Consider the following 22413-nt stretch of genomic DNA (forward strand, 5'->3'; position numbering starts at 1 on the left):
GTACACAAGCACAGCCATGGATTTGGTGTGATCCCATCTGTTCATACAATTTTTTGATCATTTAGGAACAAGCTAGAAGGGCTAACGGAAATGAATAAACTCTACAAGGCTCTGCCTCACGCTCCACCCCCAAAACAAAGCAACTGACAGAAATAACTAATTAACATAAAAAACATCCTCTTGAATCCTGAAAATGAATTACGTTCCTGGGTTTGATTCCCTTCCATGGATGCTACTACACTTCAATCCAACCCAGAGCAAGGGAACTGCTGAGAAGATTCTTCAGGAAACTTCATGATCTATATCCCACAGTTAAACAATTTTTAGCACTATGTCCTCAAATTTGATAACTACTTTTGGCAGCACACTTTTCTAAACTCTCGACAGTAATTTTGCAAACCACATGCAAAAGTGAAAAAAACAGTACAACCTCATTCTTCCATTTCTTCAAGAACAACAAAGGAAAAAATTAAAGATTCTGTATGCATAAAGGCTTGATGAGTCCCAAGGAATGGGGAAAGGTTGGAAGAAGAAGAAAAGGGATTTCCCATAGACATTCAATATTCTAAATTATAAATGGATAGTTTTTCATGCACTCTATTTTGCCTGTATGGAATAAACATTTGCACATTCATCTGTTCAGTAGTGCAGACAGAATATTGTCATTTTTTAATTAATTAATTTAAAACAAATAAGTATTTACATGATTTTTGCCTTCTAGTATTGAGCAGTTTTACCCCCTCTGAAATGTTAAATGAGGTTACATTTTTAAGTACTGCTACGAAAGCTGAACAGCACGTTTGTACATTTGGACTGATGCCTCCGTAGTTTGGAATTTCCAATAAACACGTTACTCTGCTTTGTTTTTCACTGCCAAGTTCGCACTTCTCAAACAGAATACAGTCAACTTCAGTTCATAATCAGCTTTTTTTCTGGCTCTCTTTCTACTTACGCACTGTGCAAACATTTAGCAATTTCTTGGAAGAGCTAAAAAAAATTTTAATATGACTCTTGGTAATTATATGTTTCTTCTGGAAGCATTAATTTCATTTGATTAATGTCATTCCTCATTTTCAGACTAAATAAATTATAATTCCACAATGGAATTTAATGAAAAGGTCTTCCTTGAGTCAAAATATTTTTCCCCCTGCACATAGCCTGATAAAAACATAAGAGAGAAAAAAAAAATCTTTCTATTTCTCCCACTGCCTTCTTACACAAAAAGCCAACTCTGGACAGTTCTCACATGTTTTATCTATAAATTATCTAACTTAGCATTAACTGCATTTCCACTGAAGCCCAATACCTCAGAAATAGTGTCACAAGACACAGTACACCAACGTACAGTTCCCCATCATCAACTAGATGCACTTTCACCCAGTTCCTTTCTTGCTAATCATGGCTGCATCCTCTCATCACTTATCTTGCTGCTTCTCATCTGGTTCTCTCTAGTCCTTGAGGCAGTTTAATTGATAAAAGATCAGAGGGAATATCTGAAGAAAAAAGTGGAAATTTTTCTACCACATCAGTGAGCTGAACTGGCTCAACATAAGATATATCAGACGCAGAAATTACTAGCATCGTTCACAACAGAGATCATTATGCCTGTAATCCTCCCAGTATTTTGCATCACATGATACAATTAGTTACACTTTAAAAAAAAATGTATCGTTTGATTTTTCCATAACTCACACCATTCACTGGGTAACTACAAGGATAGAGATTCCAAACACTCTCTGGGCAACCTGATCATTGAAACACAGAAAAATAAATACCCGTCACCGAAAAAAAAAAAACCTAAACAGGGAGAATTTGGAAGGGTTGCACATATTCCATAACAAACACTTCTGGAAATTGCATTACAGTCTTCTGTAGAAAAGAATGAAGAGCAACACATAAAAAGTATAGAGGATCTATATTCAGAAATGCTAAAACTACGTACAACAGCAGGATAGGAAATCTGAGGTACATCTTCAGACACTGATGCAAAGATATATTACTTCAATTCAAAAGAGAAATTAAAGCAACTTCATCAGCATAAGGAACATTTTACAGCACAGCTGGGATTTCAGGGTAAGCCTAGGTCTAGATTCCAGATTGAATGCTGTATCTACTATACGAACTTTTCACAAACTTACCTAAGAATTTGATCAAAATCAGATTGCCATGAAAAAACACTGAGGTTTCCATGTTTAAAAACCTACACACTGTAGCATCCAGCTGTGGTAAATCCCAGACCAGTCTGCGCTGGACTCTCTCTAGCAGTTCCCTGTCCTTCTTGAACTGAGGGGCCCAGAACTGGACACAATATTCCAGATGCGGCCTCACCAGGGCAGAGTAGAGGGGGAGGAGAACCTCTCTCGACCTGCTGACCACACCCCTTCTAATACACCCCAGGATGCCATTGGCCTTCTTGGCCACAAGGACACACTGCTGGCTCATGGTCATCCTGCTGTCCACTAGGACCCCCACGTCCCTTTCCCCTACGCTGCTCTCCAACAGCTCTGCCCCCAACTTGTACTGGTACATGGGGTTGTTCTTGCCCAGATGCAGGACTCTACACTTGCCCTTGTTATATTTCATTAAATTTCTCCCTGCCCAACTCTCCAGCCTGTCCAGGTCCCTCTGAATGGCTGCGCAGCCTTCCGGTGTGTCAGCCACTCCTCCCAGTTTGGTGTCATCAGCGAACTTGCTCACAGTGCACTCTATTCCCTCATCCAAGTCATTAATGAATATATTGAATAGTACTGGTCCCAGTACCGACCCTTGAGGGACTCCGCTGGACACAGGCCTCCAACTGGACTCAGTCCCATTGACCACCACTCTCTGGCTTCTTTCCTTCAGCCAGTTCACAATCCACCTCACTACCCGATCATCCACACCACACTTCCTCAGTTTAGCTGCGAGGATGCTGTGGGAGACCGTGTCAAACGCTTTACTGAAATCGAGATAGACCACATCCACAGCTTTACCATCATCTATCCACCGGGTTACGTCCTCATAAAAGGCTATCAAGTTGGTTAAGCATGACTTCCCCTTGGTGAAGCCATGCTGAGTGCCCCTAATGATCCCCCTATCCTTGATGTGCCTAGAGACAGCATCAAGAACAAGTTGTTCCATCACCTTTCTGGGGATGGAGGTGAGGCTGACCGGTCTATAGCTACCCGGGTCCTCCTTCTTGCCCTTTTTGAAGACTGGAGTGACATTCGCTTTCCTCCAGTCCTCAGGCACCTCTCCCGTTGCCCACGACTTAGCAAAGATGATGGACAGTGGCCTAGCAATGACTTCCGCCAGCTCCCTCAGCACCCGCGGGTGCATCCCATCAGGGCCTATGGATTTATGGATGTCCAGGTTGCTTAATTGGTCCCTGACCCAGCCCTCATCAACCAAGACAGATTCCTCCTCTATCCTGACTTCTTCTGGGGCCTCAGAGGTCCGGGGCTCCTCAGGTCAGCCTCCAACAGTATAGAGAGAGGCAAAGAAGGCATTCAGTAACTCTGCCTTCTTTTTATCCTCTGTCTCCAGGGCCCCCACCTCATTCATCAGTGGGCCTACATTGCCTCTAGTGTTGGCTTTACCTGCAATGTATTTGAAGAAGCCCTTTCTGTTGTCCTTGACCTCTCTTGCAAGGTTTAATTCTAAGGAGGCCTTAGCTTTCCTAGTTGCCTCCCTACATCCTCTGACAACAGACTTATATTCCTCCCAAGTGGCCAGCCCCTCCTTCCATGATCTGTACACCTTCTTCTTCCACTTGAGTTTGCCCAGCAGTTCCCTGTTTAACCATGCAGGTCTCCTCGTACCCTTCCTTGACTTCCTACCTGCTGAGATGCTCTGATCTTGAGCTCGGAAGAAGCAGTCCTTGAATGCTAACCAACTATCTTGGGCCCCCTTACCTTCTAGTACCCTGTCCCATGGGATTTCCCCTAGCAATCGCTTGAAAAGGCCAAAGTTGGCCCTCCTGAAGTCCAGGGTTGTGATTCTGCTAGCTATTCTGTGCCTGCCGCATGAGATCCTGAACTCTACCATCTCATGGTCACTACAACCAAGGCTGCCCTCAACCTTCACCTCTTCAACCAGACCCTCCTTGTTAGTGAGGATCAGATCCAGCAGCGCTCCTCTCCTAGTTGGCTCATCCACCATTTGCATCAGAAAGTTATCATCAATGCACTGGAGGAACCTCCTGGACTGAGGATGGCTGGCTGAGTAGGCCTCCCAGCAAATATCAGGGTAGTTGAAATCCCCCACAACAACCAGGCCCTGTAATTGCGAGACTGCTCTCAGCTGCTTGTAGAAGGCCTCATCACCCTCCTCATCCTGATCCGGTGGCCTGTAATAGACACCCACAACAGTATCACCCCTGCCAGCCTGACCCTTAATTCGCACCCACAAACTCTCAACTCGCTCCTGATCTGCCTCTGGACAGAACTCAATACATTCTAGCTGCTCACTCACATAAAGAGCAACTCCACCACCTCTCCTTAGCGGCCTGTCTTTCCTGAACAAGACATAGCCATCCATGACCACATTCCAGTCATGCGAGGCGTCCCACCAAGTCTCTGTAATTGCCACTAGATCATAGCCCCCCGACCGAACACGGATTTCTAACTCCTCCTGCTTATTCCCCATGCTGCGTGCATTGGTGTACAGGCATTTCAGGGAGCGAGCTGAGCACACCGATTTCACCCCAGGGGGATGGGAGGCCTCTGGTCTACCTCAACACTAGAGCGTTGCCCCAGTGGTGCAAGCCCAGCTACTACCCCATCCCCCTTCGAATCTACTTTAAAGCTCTCCGAATGAGCCCTGCTTAATCAGCAATGTTCAAGACAACGTCTACCTGATATAAAACCACACAAAGACGAAAACAAATGTTCACCATCAACAGAAGCATGTATCAGCAACATAATATTCAAACATATTTATCCTCTTTAGAATAATTAAGGTATTAATACTTCATATACTACCTGAAGTTACTGATTTCTTGAAAGGAACAGGCAAAGGATGAAGTAACCTCTCTGCAGCTACCCAATAACAAAGATCAATCTCATATGAATTTCTCTAGATTCTACAATTTTTAATAGAGAAAATAGAGTGGAAAAAATACCTGCCTAAAAGGACACTCTTGTGACTCACTTCTATTATAAGGCCAAATTATCTCTCAGGCAAAGAGAAAAACAGAGCTTTTTTTGAAGAATACACTAGGCAGGATTGAAATTCTTTTTCTCCTTTAAAAAAAAAAAATCTATAATGTACATATGCAAATTATATACAGTCCAGCCCTCTTCACTTCCCTGATGACAATATGTCTCCTAGGAATTTATAGAGCATTACATTAATAAAACATTATACCACGTGCAAAAAAAAAAAAAAAAAAAAAAGATATATTTAGCCTTACTTCTCCGTGTCTTAAAGGTGTAATAGCTCCTCTTGCTACTGCCATTCGGAACAACGTTTCTGTAGCCTGCATCAAGAAACAGACACGCAAATTAGTTATTTAAAAAACAGACAACCCAGCTCATAAAGAGTTGTTTCGTCTTTTACAACATTTTTTAAAGCGTCAGCTACCTTTAGCACCCATTTTACAACTGCATCACTTCAATAAGTTACTCAGAACAGTCTGCACAGGTTAGGCAAAGGTTTATTGCAAAGTGAGAGGTCTATCGAGGATTTTGGTCTCAGCATAAGTAACCACCTAAACAGTGCACGGTCCCTCCTGCGACACAGCAGCAGATGATACACAAGACTCTTCATTCAGGTGAGAGATGCTCGGCCCCACATAGTGGTCTTCCACAGGCTGTCAGGTAAAAGTGGGATACTAAGGGAAAAATAGCTATATGGTATTTTACAACTCATTAAACTAATTAATTTTAAAAATTATTGTTTAATATTATACACTTAAATTAACAAACTAGCATCAAAAAACAAGAGTATGATGCAACTCTTTCCCTAAAAGCACCTGAGCCCCTCTTAACTCTTAATAACAGGGCATTACAAACCACAACATTGTCATGTGCAAATGACAGGGAACACAACTTTGGGGAAATCTTTAATTAAGTTAATCTTTAGTTAGGTTGCATACCTTTTGGCGCTAATTGTCCCATCCCTTCTTTAATCCAGTGGGACAATTAACACATACTTCTGACATAAACATAGATTACTGACTCTTAATTCAGGCTATCATACAAAAAAACCACATAGGTTCTGTATCACATTTCTTTCTAGAAGCTAGTTGCAAAAAGGCATGAAAAAAATTCACCGGTTACATAAAAACATGGATTGGCAGACCAGTGTACACAAGAACAGATTTGTTTTAAAGACTTGTTTCCATAGCAAGCAGAGAAGCCGGTTTCAATTTCAACTGCAACGAAACATGTTTTTAATATCTGGTTCTAATAAAAAAAAAATATTCTTACATTTAAGGATCCATGTTAAAAAGTAATTAGTAGGCTGTTTGAAAAAGCATTTAGAAAGTTTATAAATAAAAGTAGTTTGCAGCAGCTGACTGTCTTTCTAAATAGTGATTTAAAATATAAGCATCTCAATGCTTACACGAGTGCAAGACTTGCTGGGTTCGTGCTACACTACCTTAAGATAGCTGCATCTCAACAAATGTAATATCAAAGACATCTCTTGAGATTAATTTCTCAGTCTTCCTAGACACAGATTAAGTGGGGTTTACCCTTTTCTAAATAAATGCCTGTAGAAAAGAACTTCATAAAAAAGTTTTTAAACTGCCTTATGCTTCCCCCCCGCCACATCTGTAAATGAAGTGTGAGCTCCAGAACATCAGTCTGCAAAAGGTATTACTTCATTTACACCCACGAGGATGCAGGGCAATGCCTAAGTGCGATTCTTCTTCTCAAACCTTTCTTTCTTTGAGAGATGAACTGAACCTCATACAATCTTTTGTATTTCCCAAAATTGGTTTCTTTCACCAACATTTTCAAGGGTGTTTCAACCGAATTGAGCATTCTGTCAATACACCTAAGCTGCTTTTGTTTCTTTTGAAAACCACTGGTGTGTGTGACTTTCTTTTACATCTACCAGTAAAAGATCTCTCTTAATACACTTGTACATCGTTAATGCCAGATGTCAAAACCATTCAGAAACAAGAAAAAAAAACCCACAGCAACAAATCTAGCACCACTGATGTCCTCCTACGGGTGCCGCTCTTCATGTGCTGAGTATCACTAAGAAGATTAGCGCTACAATCACAGCTTCCTACCCAACCAGCATGGGGGGGATGAGGCCACCTATGGCCATTCATGTACTGACAATGACAAGGCTGGAGAAAAAGTTATTGGGTTTTTAGGTATGCAAAATCCAAGAGGATGCTTAAAGAAGTTCATTTTTCAAAAGAGTAATCAGATCCAAGCTTACTGTTGGTGTAATGTTTAAGGTGAGGGAGGTGGGCACTAGCAGAAAACATCTCAAGTGTGTATCCTTTCTAGAACGAAAACTAAGCGTGAACAAGTGTTGAGATTTGAATAAGGCAACGTCTTACATGGAAGAACAACAAGATGAAAACATTCAGAAATTTCTTTAACACTTTCACAAAACTATAACATCACTAATGATAAAAGTGATCAGGCTAGGAAAATTTGGTCAGTCTTAAAATCTGAATTTATCTCTAACACTTCCGTTCTGGACAAACTCCGACACTGTCTTCAATTTCCAGCTTTTTCCTTTCTGTCCCATAAATGCAGGCACAAATAGAATCGTTTGTCAGAGACCACCTGGGCCATCTGGTCCTACCCAGGAGCAGGTTGCTCAGGGCTTATTCAAGCACATATTCAGCATCTCTAAGGATGGAGGTCCCACAACCTCTCTGATCAGCCTGTTCCAGTATTTCACAACGTTTTCAGTGACAAGTCCACAAAAAAAATGCAATTTACAGGTGACCTGTAGATTCCCTGTGCTTCCCAAAGAAGCACAGCCCAATTCCCCAAATTCTCCATAAGTGGTGAAAATGCTTCATCCCAGCCAAGTGGAAGGTCATCCTTCCTCATGTGGTTTCTAGCTGTGACGAGACAAGCCACACTGAAATCCCAAAACACAGAGTGTCTTCCTGGCATTCAAGCTGCACAGGTTGAATATGGAGGAATAAGCATGGGCATGGAGAAACTTAAAATATAAATTCACCAAAAAACTCTTGTTTTCTTGAAACGTTTAAGACAAACTCCATCATACTTAATGCTCCATAAAGAACAGGGGAAAAAAGCTGCACGAATGAATAATCCCACAACAGTAATGAAAAAAGGACAATACACTCCCACACTTCATACACTTTCTGAAATTCTGTATGTGATAATACTTTGTTGATAGTAAAATAAGCCCTACAAGACATTAAATCTACTTTGACTAAAAACCCAGTTTATTGAACACATCTCGCCTGCATATTCTTGGGTTTTAATTTCAAATCTACCAAAGTTATTAGTACAATAATAGCTAATATCCATCCTGCATAATATTCTCATACAACTTGTTTCAATATTGATGAAGCTTAAATCCATTGAACACAAACGTCACAACTTTAAATAAATTTTTTTTTAAAAAGTATTAAGTGTATTGAAATAGGAAGTTTGTTTAGGAATAGTTTCAGTTGGAAAGGACCTTAAAGATCATCTAGTTCCAACCCCCCTGACACAGGCAGGGACACCTTCCACTAGAACAGGTTGCTCAAAGCCCCATCCAACCTGGCCTTGAACACTGCCAGGGAGGGGACAGCCACAGCTTCTCTGGGCAACCTCACCACCCTCACAGTTAGGAATTTCTTCCTAAGATCTAATCTAAATCTCCCCTCTTTCAGTTTAAAACAATTCCCCCTCGTCCTGTCACTCCATGCCCTTGTAAAAAGTCCCTCTCCAGCTTTCCTGTAGCCCCTTCAGGTACTGGAAGGCTGCTAGAAGGTCTCCCCGGAGCCTTCTCTTCTCCAGGCTGAACAGCCCCAACTCTCTCAGCCTGTCTTCATAGGAGAGGTGCTCATTTATTGGTTCCTAATTTAAAAATACAGCATAAATTACATCAATTTTTAAATGCTGAAAATATTAAGATAATCGTGCATTTTATGTTAGGATGTGTAACTGTAACTATGAAACACAACTGATTGGAAATATTTATCATTGTGTCAGGATAACCAACTGAAAAGGCAAAACTGTCCTTTTAAAAAATAATAATAGTGTTCCCAAAGAAATCACCAGCTAGGATTTTGGTTCATTTTTAACTGCTTCTGCCTCTGTTAGCATTAAATATTTCAGTATAATCAGATTTTTTTATGAAGCTGTAAAAATTTAAGATTTATTTGTATTCAATTCACTGTGAGTAAGCGTTAAATAAGAATCATTACAGGCTTAGGCAATGACTTCAGATACTTCTATTCAGAGATGGGAGTCAGAGGTCCATAAGAAAGCAAATTATCAACAGATGGTTTTAGTGATCTCAGTGTGAGATAAATGTGTTGCCAAGCTGATAGTTACCGAATCCTAAAATTGTTCTTCGTTGTAAGGAATGTATACTGTGTTACATTATATGTGAGGTGAAACGGCAGCCTCATGTATCTACCACTCTAACACCGTGCGAGCTCTCATGTCATCTCCAGACAAAGATGACCAACTGCTCCCCCTCCAAGAAAGCAGTCGCTCCTGTTCAAATTCCTTGCAAGTGGGGTAAAAAAAAAAAAATAAAAAAAAAGGGAAACCACTTGTATGAACCAGAACTAAAGTGGAAAATAATTGTGCATTATTGATGGAAATTGTAGGAAAAACAGCAAGGAAAACAGTACTTTAGATTCCAGATGTTTTGAATTTTCTAGGTATTCACAAAAATAAAATGGTCTTATAATACTTCATCAAAATAGTCACTGTTTTACCCAAGTTAAAACTGCAAATGCAAGCAGTGGAGGGGATTGCTAGTGCAAATCAATTAATTTAGCAATGCATGCTTTTTATCACCTGACAAATTTTGGCATCTACTTCTAAACGTGTAATTTAAATAAAAAAAAAAAGTCTATTTAAAGATATGTCCTGAAAGGCACAGATCTTTGGAAGTCATTCACAGCAATTTACAGATTTAATTAAAATGAAAATGGTGCAATTTGTTACAAGAATAAATATGGATGGAATACCACAAAAGACTTTTTTCACTCCTATTAAGTTTGCTGATCTTGGCTACAATAGCTGGCTGACAGCTCCAGCCTGTAAAATTTGTGTTTCTTCACAAAAAGCAAATTATATTAAAAAAGGTTCTTGGCAGTCTATCCGAAATCATCAATAACATTTTTCAATGAACTATTGTTACAGCCCTTATTAGCCAACCATCACACAGCTCTTGCAAACAAGCACGAGTGCTATAAAAAAGAAGAGATTTGGTGAGATTCAGAGGCAATAGCGTATAGGAAAATGTACAAGAAGTTTCTGAAATAAATTTTTTTCCTAATTTCTGTCCACAAAATTTCAAGTGTAAGGCAACCCTCTCCATCTAAACCTTCCTCCAGATGGCAGATTTAACTTAACTGATGAGCTTATTTATTGTTACAGCTTTTGATTAAATTACAGCAATACCAATATAGAATTTACTGCCATTCTATATATTTTATGAATTTAAAATATATTTAAAATATCTTAAAATACAACACTGAAGCTGGACTGATCCTTTTAAAAAGACATAGATTTAAATTCTTATTTTCTGGCAAGCCATAAAAAAATGTAATTCACTCCATTTTAGAGGTATGAATTCCATGTACCTCTGTATTTTACTTTTTCAAAGGAGTCTGAATATCTCTACCTTCATTACTGAACCATTTGAACCTTACTTGTACAATGAGCAGATCAGTATATACTTGACATCTGTGAGACACAAGCTCTTTCCATTCAGTCATTGGCAGATGAAATCACTTCTTACCTTTGCCTTCTATAAAAGCAACTTAACTATGAAGTCTACAAACACTAAACAATTTAAATCCCACCATAAAGCATATTTTACTGAGCTCATGATGGCCTTGTACCCGTTTTCTGAAACTTCTCTAATTTTTTCCCATTTTCAGCTTTCAGAACGTGAACACCCAGAGAAAATATTGCACCGAACACTCACCTTTGCACTCCGTAATATTTGATCTCTCTTTCCTCTAGTTTCTTACACAACATTTGTGAACCTTTCTTAGAAGGATAATATAATTCTATTACATAATCACATTTTAGTGCCTTCCCCAAATAAAAATAAACACACACATAAGGACTGGAAGGACACACAGCTGCAATATTCACAAGCCCCAGAAACTATCAGCTTGTAGGACTATCTTCTGGAAGCTCTGGATGCACAAGAGAAAGGTCAAAACTGCTTTAATTTATGGGGCAGGAGGAACAGCAGCTTGAAGATTAGAGAGTAGAAAGCAAACAAAGCACATACATGACCATGTATCTTATACAACAAAAGTACTAACTGAAAACAATTCTCCTTTCTCAAATAATAAATGTCTGTTGATTCTCTAACTAGATGTTTGGGGGTTTGTAAAACTCATCACTAATATAGCATAAATAAACCAGTATTAAAAGTAACAAGATTAATAGCCCAGGTAGCTCTTTTTGAGTCATGTCTTGCTCCTTCCTTAGGATATTTGCAGATTTGTCGTGTAAACACAGGTTCAAATTTACACACAAATATTTGATCCGTTCAGTGCAATTTCTTTCACACCAACAAATTCTATTTGCTCACTGAATTAAATATGCACTTTCAGGGTTAATGAACTCTCTTAGGAATTAATTTACCTCTACCCTGACCTTCATAACACCCAAAAGATAATATACATCATGGTGACAGACTCTGCATTTACCTTCGCTATGTCTCCACTGCAAGAACTCCCTCTTGGCCGCAGACCGGCTCAGGAACCTCAGCCTCTCCTTAAAAGAGCTTTAAAACTTGCAGCTGCAGAACACACACTCAACAAATGAACCAAGGGCAAAAATAATCAAGCATTGTGCGCTGCCAAGAGGATGAAATAAAACCATTAGTGTTTCTTTATCTTAATCTGAACCCAGTAGTCTGCAATTGTGGTATTTGTAACTTTTCCAAAGATTATCATAATTTTTTTTCTTCTCCTGACTTTTTCTCTACCTGTTCTTCTCCCTTTCCTCCCTCCCATCCCCTTCCCAAAAAAATGCTTGGTATTTAACTGGGATTCCTGGTCCCAGCCTGTAACTGACTTTCACCTTCTTCTGGTTTTCTCTGCAGAAAGGATTGAACAACTCAACGCTACAATTAACTAAATATCAGGAAGCCACAAAAAAAAAAAAATCCAGCAGTATAATGCTCATGAACTGAATTACCCACAAATGAGGCCAGCAGCCAACATGGGAAATTGGAGAAATAGGCCATTTAATCTCCTCTCCCTTGACAGAAATGCCAGCGAAAGGAGGTCCAAGGGAGGCTGCTTCGCCACCAGCACCGAGCAGAGGTTTCTGCATCTGAGAAGCAAACCACCAAAGCCAGCTAAAACCTTCCTCCTTTCCACTCGCACAGCAGAAGGACAGAAAACAGCTGCAAGCCAGCCCACAGCAAGCACATGACAACTGTCAAAAATGGTTTTGATTAGTAATGCTGCCAGACAGAATAAAAGGTAAGAGCTGAAAGACCACTCTGGCCAGCCCAGGAATATACGAGCACGCTTGCACGTAATCAGGGCTCCCCCAGGTCTCGGGGGCAGCGAACTTTCAGATTTCCAGCTCCAAAATGGTGAGAAGGAGCACATGCACCCATCCATCCCTCACCACCCCAGCAGCGGGAAGACTTCCCACCTCCCCGCATCCCGTTTAGAATTGATCCATGGGGGATGTTTCTGTTGCCTGGGCAGGGGCCGCTGGAACAACACCCAGAAACAACAGGTCTGTCCAGGCTTCATGCACCCACCAAGTGTCAGGGTAACAGGGCAACACTGCCCTGAGCCCACAGCTCTACTGAACTCCAACACTACACAGAATCACAGAATGGTTTGGGTTGGAAGGGACCTTAAAGATCATCTAGTTCCAACCCCACTGCCATGGGCAGGGACACCTTCCACTAGATCAGGTTGCTCAAAGCCCCATTCAACCTGGCCTTAAACACTGCCAGGGAGGGGGCATCCACAGCTTCTCTGGGCAACCTGTGCCAGTGTCTCACCACCCTCACAGTCAAGAATTTCTTCCTAAGATCTAATCTGAATCTACTCTCAGTTTAAAACCATCGCCCTTTGTCCTGTCACTCCAGACCCTGGTAAAAAGTCTGCCCCATCTTTCTCATAAGCTCACTTTAAGTGTTGAAAGGCCACAATAAGGTGTTCCCGGAGCCTTCTCTTCTCCAGGCTGAACAGCCCAAAGTCTCTCAGCCTGTCTCCATCGGAGAGGTGCTCCAGCCCTCTCATCATCTTCGTGGCCCTCCTCTGGACTCGCTCCAACAGCTCCATGTTCTTCTTATGTTGGAGGCCTCAGAGCTGGACGCAGCACTGCAGGTGGGTTCTCATGAGAGTGGAGTAGAGGGGCAGAATCCCCTCCCTCGACCTGCTAGCCGTGCTGCTTTGGATGCAGCCCAGGATACGGTTGGCCTTCTGGGCTGCAAGTACACATTGCTGGCTCATGTCCAATGTTTCATCCACCAGTACCCCCAAGTCCTTCTCCACAGGGCTGCTTTCAATCCCTTCATCTCCCGGCCCATATTGATACCGGGGGTTGCCCCAACCCATGTGCAGGACCTTGCACTTGGCCTTGCTGAACTACTGAACTACATCCCTCCATGCCTGGCCACTCTGGCTCCTTGCTGTGATTTTCTAGCACTTGGCACTGCTGGTCCAAAGACCACTGGTGAAGATCACCATGAAAGAAAGCCAACAGATGAAAAGGAAGAGTGTGTGACATGGCAATGAGCACCAGGATGTTCCTGTAGAATTCATTCCCAATAACTGAAGTCAAACCCTTTTGTGATACACATAAAATCATATTGAGGTGAGCTTTCAGTCCACCCACAGTTACTCAGAATTACTGGGACAACTGAGAGCAAAATCCAAAGACCCCTGATCCTTGTTCTCCACTCTAACCCCTGGAAAATGGCACAGATTTACACACTCAATGACACTGGCAAGCTAGTCAGCAGCCTTGGGTCTGTAACATAGACATTTTTAAGTTTCACTATGACCACTAAATTAATGAGAGCTGCATATTTAGGCAGCTTTATTTCCTATTATCCAAGCACATGTTCTGGAATTCCAGACTAATTCAAATACAGTTCCTTTATTTTCCTTCATTGACCAGAATTTCTTGTTAGCATGAACTCTGAGCGGGTTCAATTCAGTGCATTCCCTACGAGTTTTACAAGATTTATGTTCAATGTGTTTCACAACCATGGTCCTTTTTCTTTAGGGGATTACCTCATCTTTTACATTTCCCACTGGTAGCAATTTTAAGTAGTAGCTTTCAGTATTTGCAAATGGAACAAAAATTTCTTTGTCTCAATTGGTTTGTTTCCATGTATTGTAATTTACCCACGGAGTTACGAGTTAAACTAATACAAACCTAATCTAAAAAACATTTTCAAACTAGTGATTTATCATCACCATGCTGTAAACAATAAGTAATATGGACTACATCTACTTTGGATGAGATGCTCAACTCACTTCCCAACCTTATTGTTTAAACATGTGTATGTCACACAAAATTTCTGAACTAATTAGAAACAGAACACACAGGTTAATGCTACTGCATTTTTGGTGCAGCTTATAAAAATGCCTCCCTTCTCTGTCTAAAGAAGTTTCACTGATGCTGGACAACAGCTAAATTGTTTTCGATGAAGGATATGTATGTTCTGGAGATGACCTACCAAAAAATGAACTGGTGTGATTTTACTCATCACATGCTGTTTTCCATTTTAAAAAAAAAAAAAACAAATGCTGATTGTAACTGATCAAAGCCATTTAATACAAAACAGTCAGCAATAAATTTCAGAAAGTCAATTTTGGTATGTATTATATGGGGAATGGTAACTAACTACTAACATAATGCAGCATTCTGCATTATTAAAAAAATAACTTCTTTTTCTTTTAAGCAGAGCTAAAAATTTCAGGGCTTAGAACACTATTTTGAGAGCTGGCAGAAGCGCTGGTCAACCTCCTGTTGTTGAGAAAGCTGCTCTTATTTTGCCCAAGAGCAACTACAGGCTGCACAATGCTCAACAGTGCTTGCTATGAGTTTGAAACCAAATCCATTTCAGATAAACTGAAGCAAGATTTCTTCTTCCCAAGTATCTTTTTTGGAAGTGGGGTTTGAGAACAGCCTTCCCTGCTGAGCAGCCTGGGGCCCATTGCAAAGCACACTTACATACTGTTTTCTCTTTTCAAGAAAGGCAGGAAGCTTTTATCGTAAGACCAATCTCAGAAGGAAGTCACACTTCTTTACGCACACTATCAGAAGGGCCACGTCTATTCTGAATACTAAGCCTGTTGACAGAAGCTGCAGTGTAATTGTACTCCAGAAGCCCTGTTTTTTAATAATCGAGGTTTTGACATAACATCTAGCCATGATCATGAAAATGTTATGCAAATATACAACAGCAAAAGGTAGTAAAGTCTGTCAAATCTGCTCAAACAAAAATTATGAGAACTCATCACCTTTAATTTTGTGGCTAAAGAATTCTGGATTTCCAAAAACATAGCAGAATTCACCCAGGTACAGCAACTAAGTTTAAAACATTTAATTTCTGTCTCTCTGTCATGCTAAGAGCTGGATACTCCTCTTTCCTGCTCTTGAACATCTTCCACAAAGAGAAGCTAACTGCACCGACCTGCCAACTGATGAATTACCATAGCCAGCCCAGCAGCAGGACTGGAGGACAAACACCAAATGTCATAGCAGGAGAAAGTACATGTAGCAAGCTAAATTAGTAAAATGCCCTTAAAAATCAAGGCATTGGCCAGACTCGGACTCAAACCCCCTAAGGATGAAGTTGGCTATAATCTCCATGTCCTGAAAAACATTAGATCCAAAGAGGTTTTCAGGCAGGCCTACTCCACAATATTGCAATTGCCAAAATTACCATCATGAATTGTCTTCAATACTATGAAAAATCCTTGCCTGGTGTATAACGACCTGGTAATTATTGCCAACTGGCTTAGTAAACCTAACAATAACACAGTATGTTCTTATACGGGGAAAAAAGTTTAGCCTACTCTAACGCAAAAAATGTGAGACTTGATGTCTACTGTCACAAATCAGTTGTCTCACAGGGTATTAGCCTTTCATCAAAATTTGGATGGGTGCTACAGACAATGGTAGAAGAAGAAACTAAAGCTACATGGCGATCAACGCCAGGTCTGTAAAACCCCTGCTTCACTTTTTTTTAAAATTTGGAAGGCAAATCATGAGCAAAGCAGGAAGAACCACAATGAGAGCTTTGGTAAAACAAGTAAAATTCATGCAAATAAGATGGATTCTAGCTTTTGTTCTTCTTACCCGTTATCAGGCAAAACAACTGAAATACAGAGGATTTTTCTGACATAAGCACACTGTGGTCTTCTTTCCCAAGGGTGGGAAATCAAGAGGTCCTAAAAATCTACTCCTGATGGTACTACCATGGCAATTCCTCCTCCAAAAGAGGAATAATACTTTTCACTTACCTCAAAAAGTCATAACGAATATTGAATTACTTATTTCCATCCATCACCTTGAGGACGTACAGATCAACTAAAATTCCAATATGCTAAAAAAAATATAAATCAACAAATTTGGAAAGAGCAAGGGGCAAATGTCTCTGCTTTCTAACACTGAATCACAGTAAGTTATCGAATACTTTTCGAACACCATCGGAATAAATAATTCTAGGCAACTACTTCTCATGCCTGAAATGGTTACCATATTTGCCACTTCACAGTTGATTGACGAGGATAAATTTTAACAGTCTGTGAAGTCTTAACAGACCACAGCTGATGAGCATCAGAGAAAAGCCCATGGAGGAACTGGTAACTTTTGAACATACACCAATGGTTATGGTTAAAACAAAATGTTGAGCAGCTCCTAATCCAGAAGACACCTTCAATCATTTATTGGGAAGGAGCAAGGTTCCCGAGGAAATGACATGATGTGATCGCAGTTAAAGACCATTTTTATGCACTTGTACAGATTGACGTTAAACAAGCACCTCATTAGTGCAACAATTTCTCTCTATAGGATTGATATCCTATGGATATTCTGTAAGTAGAGTTTAAACTTCAACATAATTTAGAAAAAAAAGCGATGCTCACTTTGGAGTGAAAACAATCTTTCTCTTTGGCCTGTTTTTAATAATAACCTCCCCACACATATAAATGAACCATATGACTGTAACGTAATATTTTGCACTCCAAATTTAATTCCTCTCACGATGACATGGAGAATTTTATTATTCAGTATTATTATTCAGAAGTGTATTATTCTCAATTCTTATTATACTGAAAGATATGTAACCTCAAGGCTGAAGCATCGTGTCAGTAACAAAAAAAATGAAATCTGTAAGAATAATTATCCCTGCAGCTAGCTTTAGAAATCTAGAGAAAATAAAAAACTACAATAAAACTTAAAAGAAATACAAAGTAGTTAAAATACAGAAGAACTGTGTTAAGCACGGGCCTCCAGCAGTGCCGTCTTTTAAAGAAGAACCTAAATTTAACTACAAATCTGGTCATTAGAGTAACATTTATTCTTAGAGTTCCTTCTTATTTTTCAGTGACAAGGATATCAAAGATTCAGTTTCCTCCAGCAAAATACAATAAATCCAAAGAGCAAAACACAGCAACATTAAAAAAAAAAAAAAACCACCATAAAACGCCCAAAAAAACATCAAAACCATCCAAAGCCTGTTTAAGAAGCAAGCTTTTTGCACAATAAACTTAACAGAAATTTTACAATGTAAAGAGAAGAAATGTTAGCCCCAAACGTGGGCTAACAATCTCATACATATCATAATAACCAAATTATTCTAGAACAAAATGCTTCTCTAGAATTAATATTTTACTCATGATGAATTTGCACTATTAATCTAAATTTGTTACACTAATACACAATTTCTGTACACAAGTACGACACCATTAAATTCTCATTTAAAAAAAACCTTGAAAAACACTTATTTGGAAAACCTTGCATTCATGTTTCATTTTTGCAGCACAAGTCCAGAACCAATTGAATTACTGCAAGAATTAGTAGATGAACGTCTGCAGGTACCTTAAATGTAGGTTTGTGTATTCTGTCATAGCAGTCTGCTCTGCTCATAAGATGTATCACTTATGAAAATAGGAAATTTGCATGTCCTAGTGCACAACATGTGATATCCACACAGAGCAAAGACAAAGCAAGAGATTTTTAAACCTGCAGTTGAGTTTGCACATTTCTTAGGACAACACAAGCAGCATCAACCAGTAAATCACCTGCTAGATTTACCAAATCCAGAAACTGCAGCATAGTCCTAAACTACTCCAAGCGATGTCGAGTTGTATCACAAGATTGGGAAAGCAGGGGAAGCAATGAGGAGATAGCTTAAACATCCTTTTAAATTTAAGCTGAAATTCCTGCTCCCCACCTCAGGGGCAGACAAATCACAGAATCCCTTCACCAGACCACTTTACTCACCCTACACTCACCCATTCCCTTTACGTTAAACACGTAAGGAAGCTAAAAAAACTAAACGGATTTTCAGATTCACAACAAACGCTTCAACCAAGTACAAAATGACAAGAAAAAGGATTTTTGACCAGGAACAAAACGTACAGTTATTCCTGGCAAGGTTGAAAGGTATCAAATCCATGTAGCAGGTCTGTTACATAAACCGCACTGGATCGCATGGATAAGCACATTCGTTTGAACATCCTGTACGTTAGCACAGCCAAAGAATAGCTCATACCTCTTGGGGAAAAAGTACATAAATCACGCTTACAGAAGAAGGAACTGTATAAGGAATGTAGCAATACCAAAAACAATTTAGAGACAATCGCAGACAATCAACTGAGACTAAAACATGCTGCGTTCCCCATCAAATGAGTAAATTAATCCTGATAAGTGCAGAAACATCCAACAGGCTCATAAATCAGACTGTTTAATGTCTCGTCTCACACTTTAGAAAGCTTTCAAAATACGTCTGAAGAAAGAATGCAGCTGTTTTGCAATCGTTAAGACTAGCTAACAACAGGTTAAACTATCATGTATCAGGCTAGATCTTCACTAGAAGCTTTTCCCTCTCATCTATCAGATGTTCAAAGTCTCACCTCTTCATTGACATAATGCACAGGGAAAAAAAAACCTGGCGCTGAAGCTGCTAAAACCGATGGGTTTTGTTGGCATGTAAAGGAGTTGCATAATCAAAACACAAGAAAAATTGTTAGTATGAGTTGTCACCAGTAAGATGCTCCCCAGATGTAGCTGTGTTGCAGCCTTTACACTAACACAAGTATCTACGTGGGAACGCTTACTGACAGCAGTCAGCTCCTTCACTCAGTAGAAAGGGAGAAAGATGAATTACCATTTTACAAAAGCCTCTGGATAAAACAGCTTCTACTAGAGCAGTGAGGTGTGTTTCTGTTGTTTCAAACACAGATCTTCTCAAAGGAAGCAGGAGATGCTCATCTTTGTTAAGTCTTGGTCTAAAGGCCCAGTAGCTGTTTAAAAACTAAGTTATCAACCAGAAGTCTCTAAAAAAGGCTAATGGAAAAGGTTTGTCATCAAGCTGGGAGAGGTCTGTCATTAAACCAGACATCAAATTAAAATGGCTACTACAAGCTGCAAGTAAGTCCTATTCCAAAATTGATCCATTTTCACTGAGGTTGAAAAACACCCTTCAGCCCTTCTTCCCCCCACTCAGAAAAAGGATCATAGAATGTCCTGAGTTGGAAGAGACCCACAAGGATCATCAAGTCCAACTCCTGTCCCAGCATAGGACAGCCCCAGAATTCACACCATGTGTCTGAGGGCATAGTCCAAATGCTTCTTGAATGTTGTCAGGCTTGGCGCCATGACTGCTTCCCTGGGGAGCCTGTTCCAGTGCTCCACCACCCTCTGAGTGAAGAACCTTTTCCTAATATCCAACCTAAACCTCCTCTGGCATATCTTCCTGCCATTCCCTCGAGTTCTGTCACTGGTCGCCAGGGTGAAGAGGTCAATGTCTACTCCTCCACTTCCCCTTGTGAAGAAGTTGTAGACTGCAATGAGGTCTCCCCTCAGTCTTCTCTTCTCCAAGCTGAACAGACCCAGCGGCTCCTCGTACGGCTTCCCCTCTAAACCCTTCACCATCTTTGTGGCTCTCTTCTGGACACTCTCTAGTATCTTCATATCCTTTTTATACTGTGGTGCTCAAAACTGCACACACTACTCAAGGTGAGGCCGCACCAGTGCGGAGTAGAGCAGGACAATCACCTCCCTCGACCAGCTAACAATACTATGCTTGATGCACCCCATGACACGGTTGGCCCTCTTGGCTGCCAGGGCACACTCTTGGCTCACGTTCAACGTGCCGTCAACCAGAACCCCCAGATCCCTTTCTGCAGGGCTGCTCTCCAGCCTCTCGTTCCCAGTCTCTATGTACATCCAGGGTTGCCAGGTCCCAGGTGCAAAATCCGGCACTTTCCCTTGTTAAGCTTTGTGCGGTTGGTGATCACCCACCTTTCTAATTTATCTAGGGGATGTGGCATTTTATGTTATATTTTTAATTATCCTGACTCCTACCACAGAAGGTCTTTCTCACTTTCTTCCTATGCACCAAGCTTTCACTTCCACAATGTACTACAGGCGTAGCAACACGTGCCCGTAAACAGCCAGACCCCATTACAGCTTCCAAAATGCAAGTGCCACGGAAACGTGGAGCCGTGAATCGGGATTAGGCTTCAGAAGTTGCTGGAGTCTCTGTGGCTGGCACCCAGGGAGCCAGAAACGCTGAATGAATGGATCCCTCAGTGTTTTATAGTAATTAGGTACATTTCTGAAACCAGCACTTCGATAACTTCGTCTGCGCTAATTGAGCACAATGCAAAACACTGCTCTGAAATGCCAAATGGCAAATTTAACAGCCTTATAAAAGAGCCAGGAATACAGAACCCTTTTTTTTTTATTATTAAAGAAAAAAAAAAGCACTGGGCTAACTTCTCGCTACACAAAACAGAGAGCTGGCAAGTGTCCAAAATTGCTCTGTAAGTGTCGTTTCATTAGCCTGAGACTGTTAATAAATATATTGTAAAGAACTTATACTTGCTTGGGTGGATATAAAGAAATAATTGTATCGCTGTTCTTACAACGTTTACAATTTACTCTAGTTCTTCACTTTTTTAATCCTAGTTACACTGTTTCCTACACTAGTGTACCTTAGCAACTGACATTTATTTGGTCTATAAATTACCCTAATGCAGTTTAATGCTCTTTCATAAATTTTACAAACACAACACTTACAGAACATAGACTTGCATTAATTAAAGCCATGCCTACACAAATCTAACATTTCCTTTAACGTTTTTACTTACTAATTCTGGAAAACATACAGACTGACAAAGGATTTCTCTTCCCTTTCACCAGGTGTGTTTTTAAAGTTTTTCTATATATATGTATATATGAACATGTATTTTTTGTGTGCGTATCTTATTACCAGTGTGCCACAGCTGATAATACACAATCTCTGACATGAAAAACACTGTCTTTCAAGGACTTGGCATACTGAGTTACAAATTAGATCCTTTCATTAAGAGAAACTTAATTAATTCTTAGCAATTTCCACTTTTGACTTTACCATTGCAAGACTTCTGTTACTTAATTTACTTGTTAGAAACAGCTTTAGCTATTTCTAACTCTAGATGTTAAAGGTATTTAAAGAGTAACTCTTGGCATCCATAATGAAAGTTCAGGAAATTTGAAAAAGGGCTTGTTTCTTACAGGAACAAAAAAAGTCTGAGGTACATATTGATAGATAGGTAAGGTAAAATTCGCCAGGGGAGGTTCAGGTTGGACATTAGGAAGAATTTCTTTACAGAAAGGGTTATTAGACATTGGAATGGGCTGCCCAGGGAGGTGGTGGAGTCACCATCTCTGGATGTGTTTAAGAAAAGACTGGACATGGCACTTAGTGCCATGGTCTAGTTGACAGGGTGGTGTCAGGGCAACGGTTGGACTCGATGATCCCTGAGGTCTCTTCCAACCTGGTTGATTCTGTGATTCTGTGATTCTGTGATCCATTGAGAGGACAAGGGGCAATGGGTGCAAGCTGGAACACAGGAGGTTCCACATAAATATGAGGAAAAACTTCTTTACAGTGAGGGTAGCTGAACACTGGAACAGGCTGCCCAGAGAGGTTGTGGAGTCTCCTTCTCTGGAGACATTCAAAGCCTGCCTGGCCGCGTTCCTGTGTGACATGATCTGGGTAATCCTGCTCCGGCAGGGGGATTGGACTACACAGAAT

At 40.4% G+C, this 22413-nt stretch overlaps 1 protein-coding gene across 1 annotated transcript in view; it reads right to left on the bottom strand.

Annotated features, from left to right (window-relative positions):
- Positions 1-22413, bottom strand: part of TMEM135 (transmembrane protein 135) — a 200957-nt gene that overhangs the window by 113074 nt on the left and 65470 nt on the right. Inside the window, exon 5 of the mRNA XM_068423686.1 lies at positions 5393-5458. Coding sequence (XP_068279787.1) covers positions 5393-5458 — 66 coding nt within the window. The remainder of the gene's footprint in view (positions 1-5392; positions 5459-22413) is intronic.

Source organism: Nyctibius grandis, chromosome 2 (assembly GCF_013368605.1).
Source record: "Nyctibius grandis isolate bNycGra1 chromosome 2, bNycGra1.pri, whole genome shotgun sequence".
Lineage (NCBI taxonomy): Eukaryota > Metazoa > Chordata > Aves > Nyctibiiformes > Nyctibiidae > Nyctibius > Nyctibius grandis.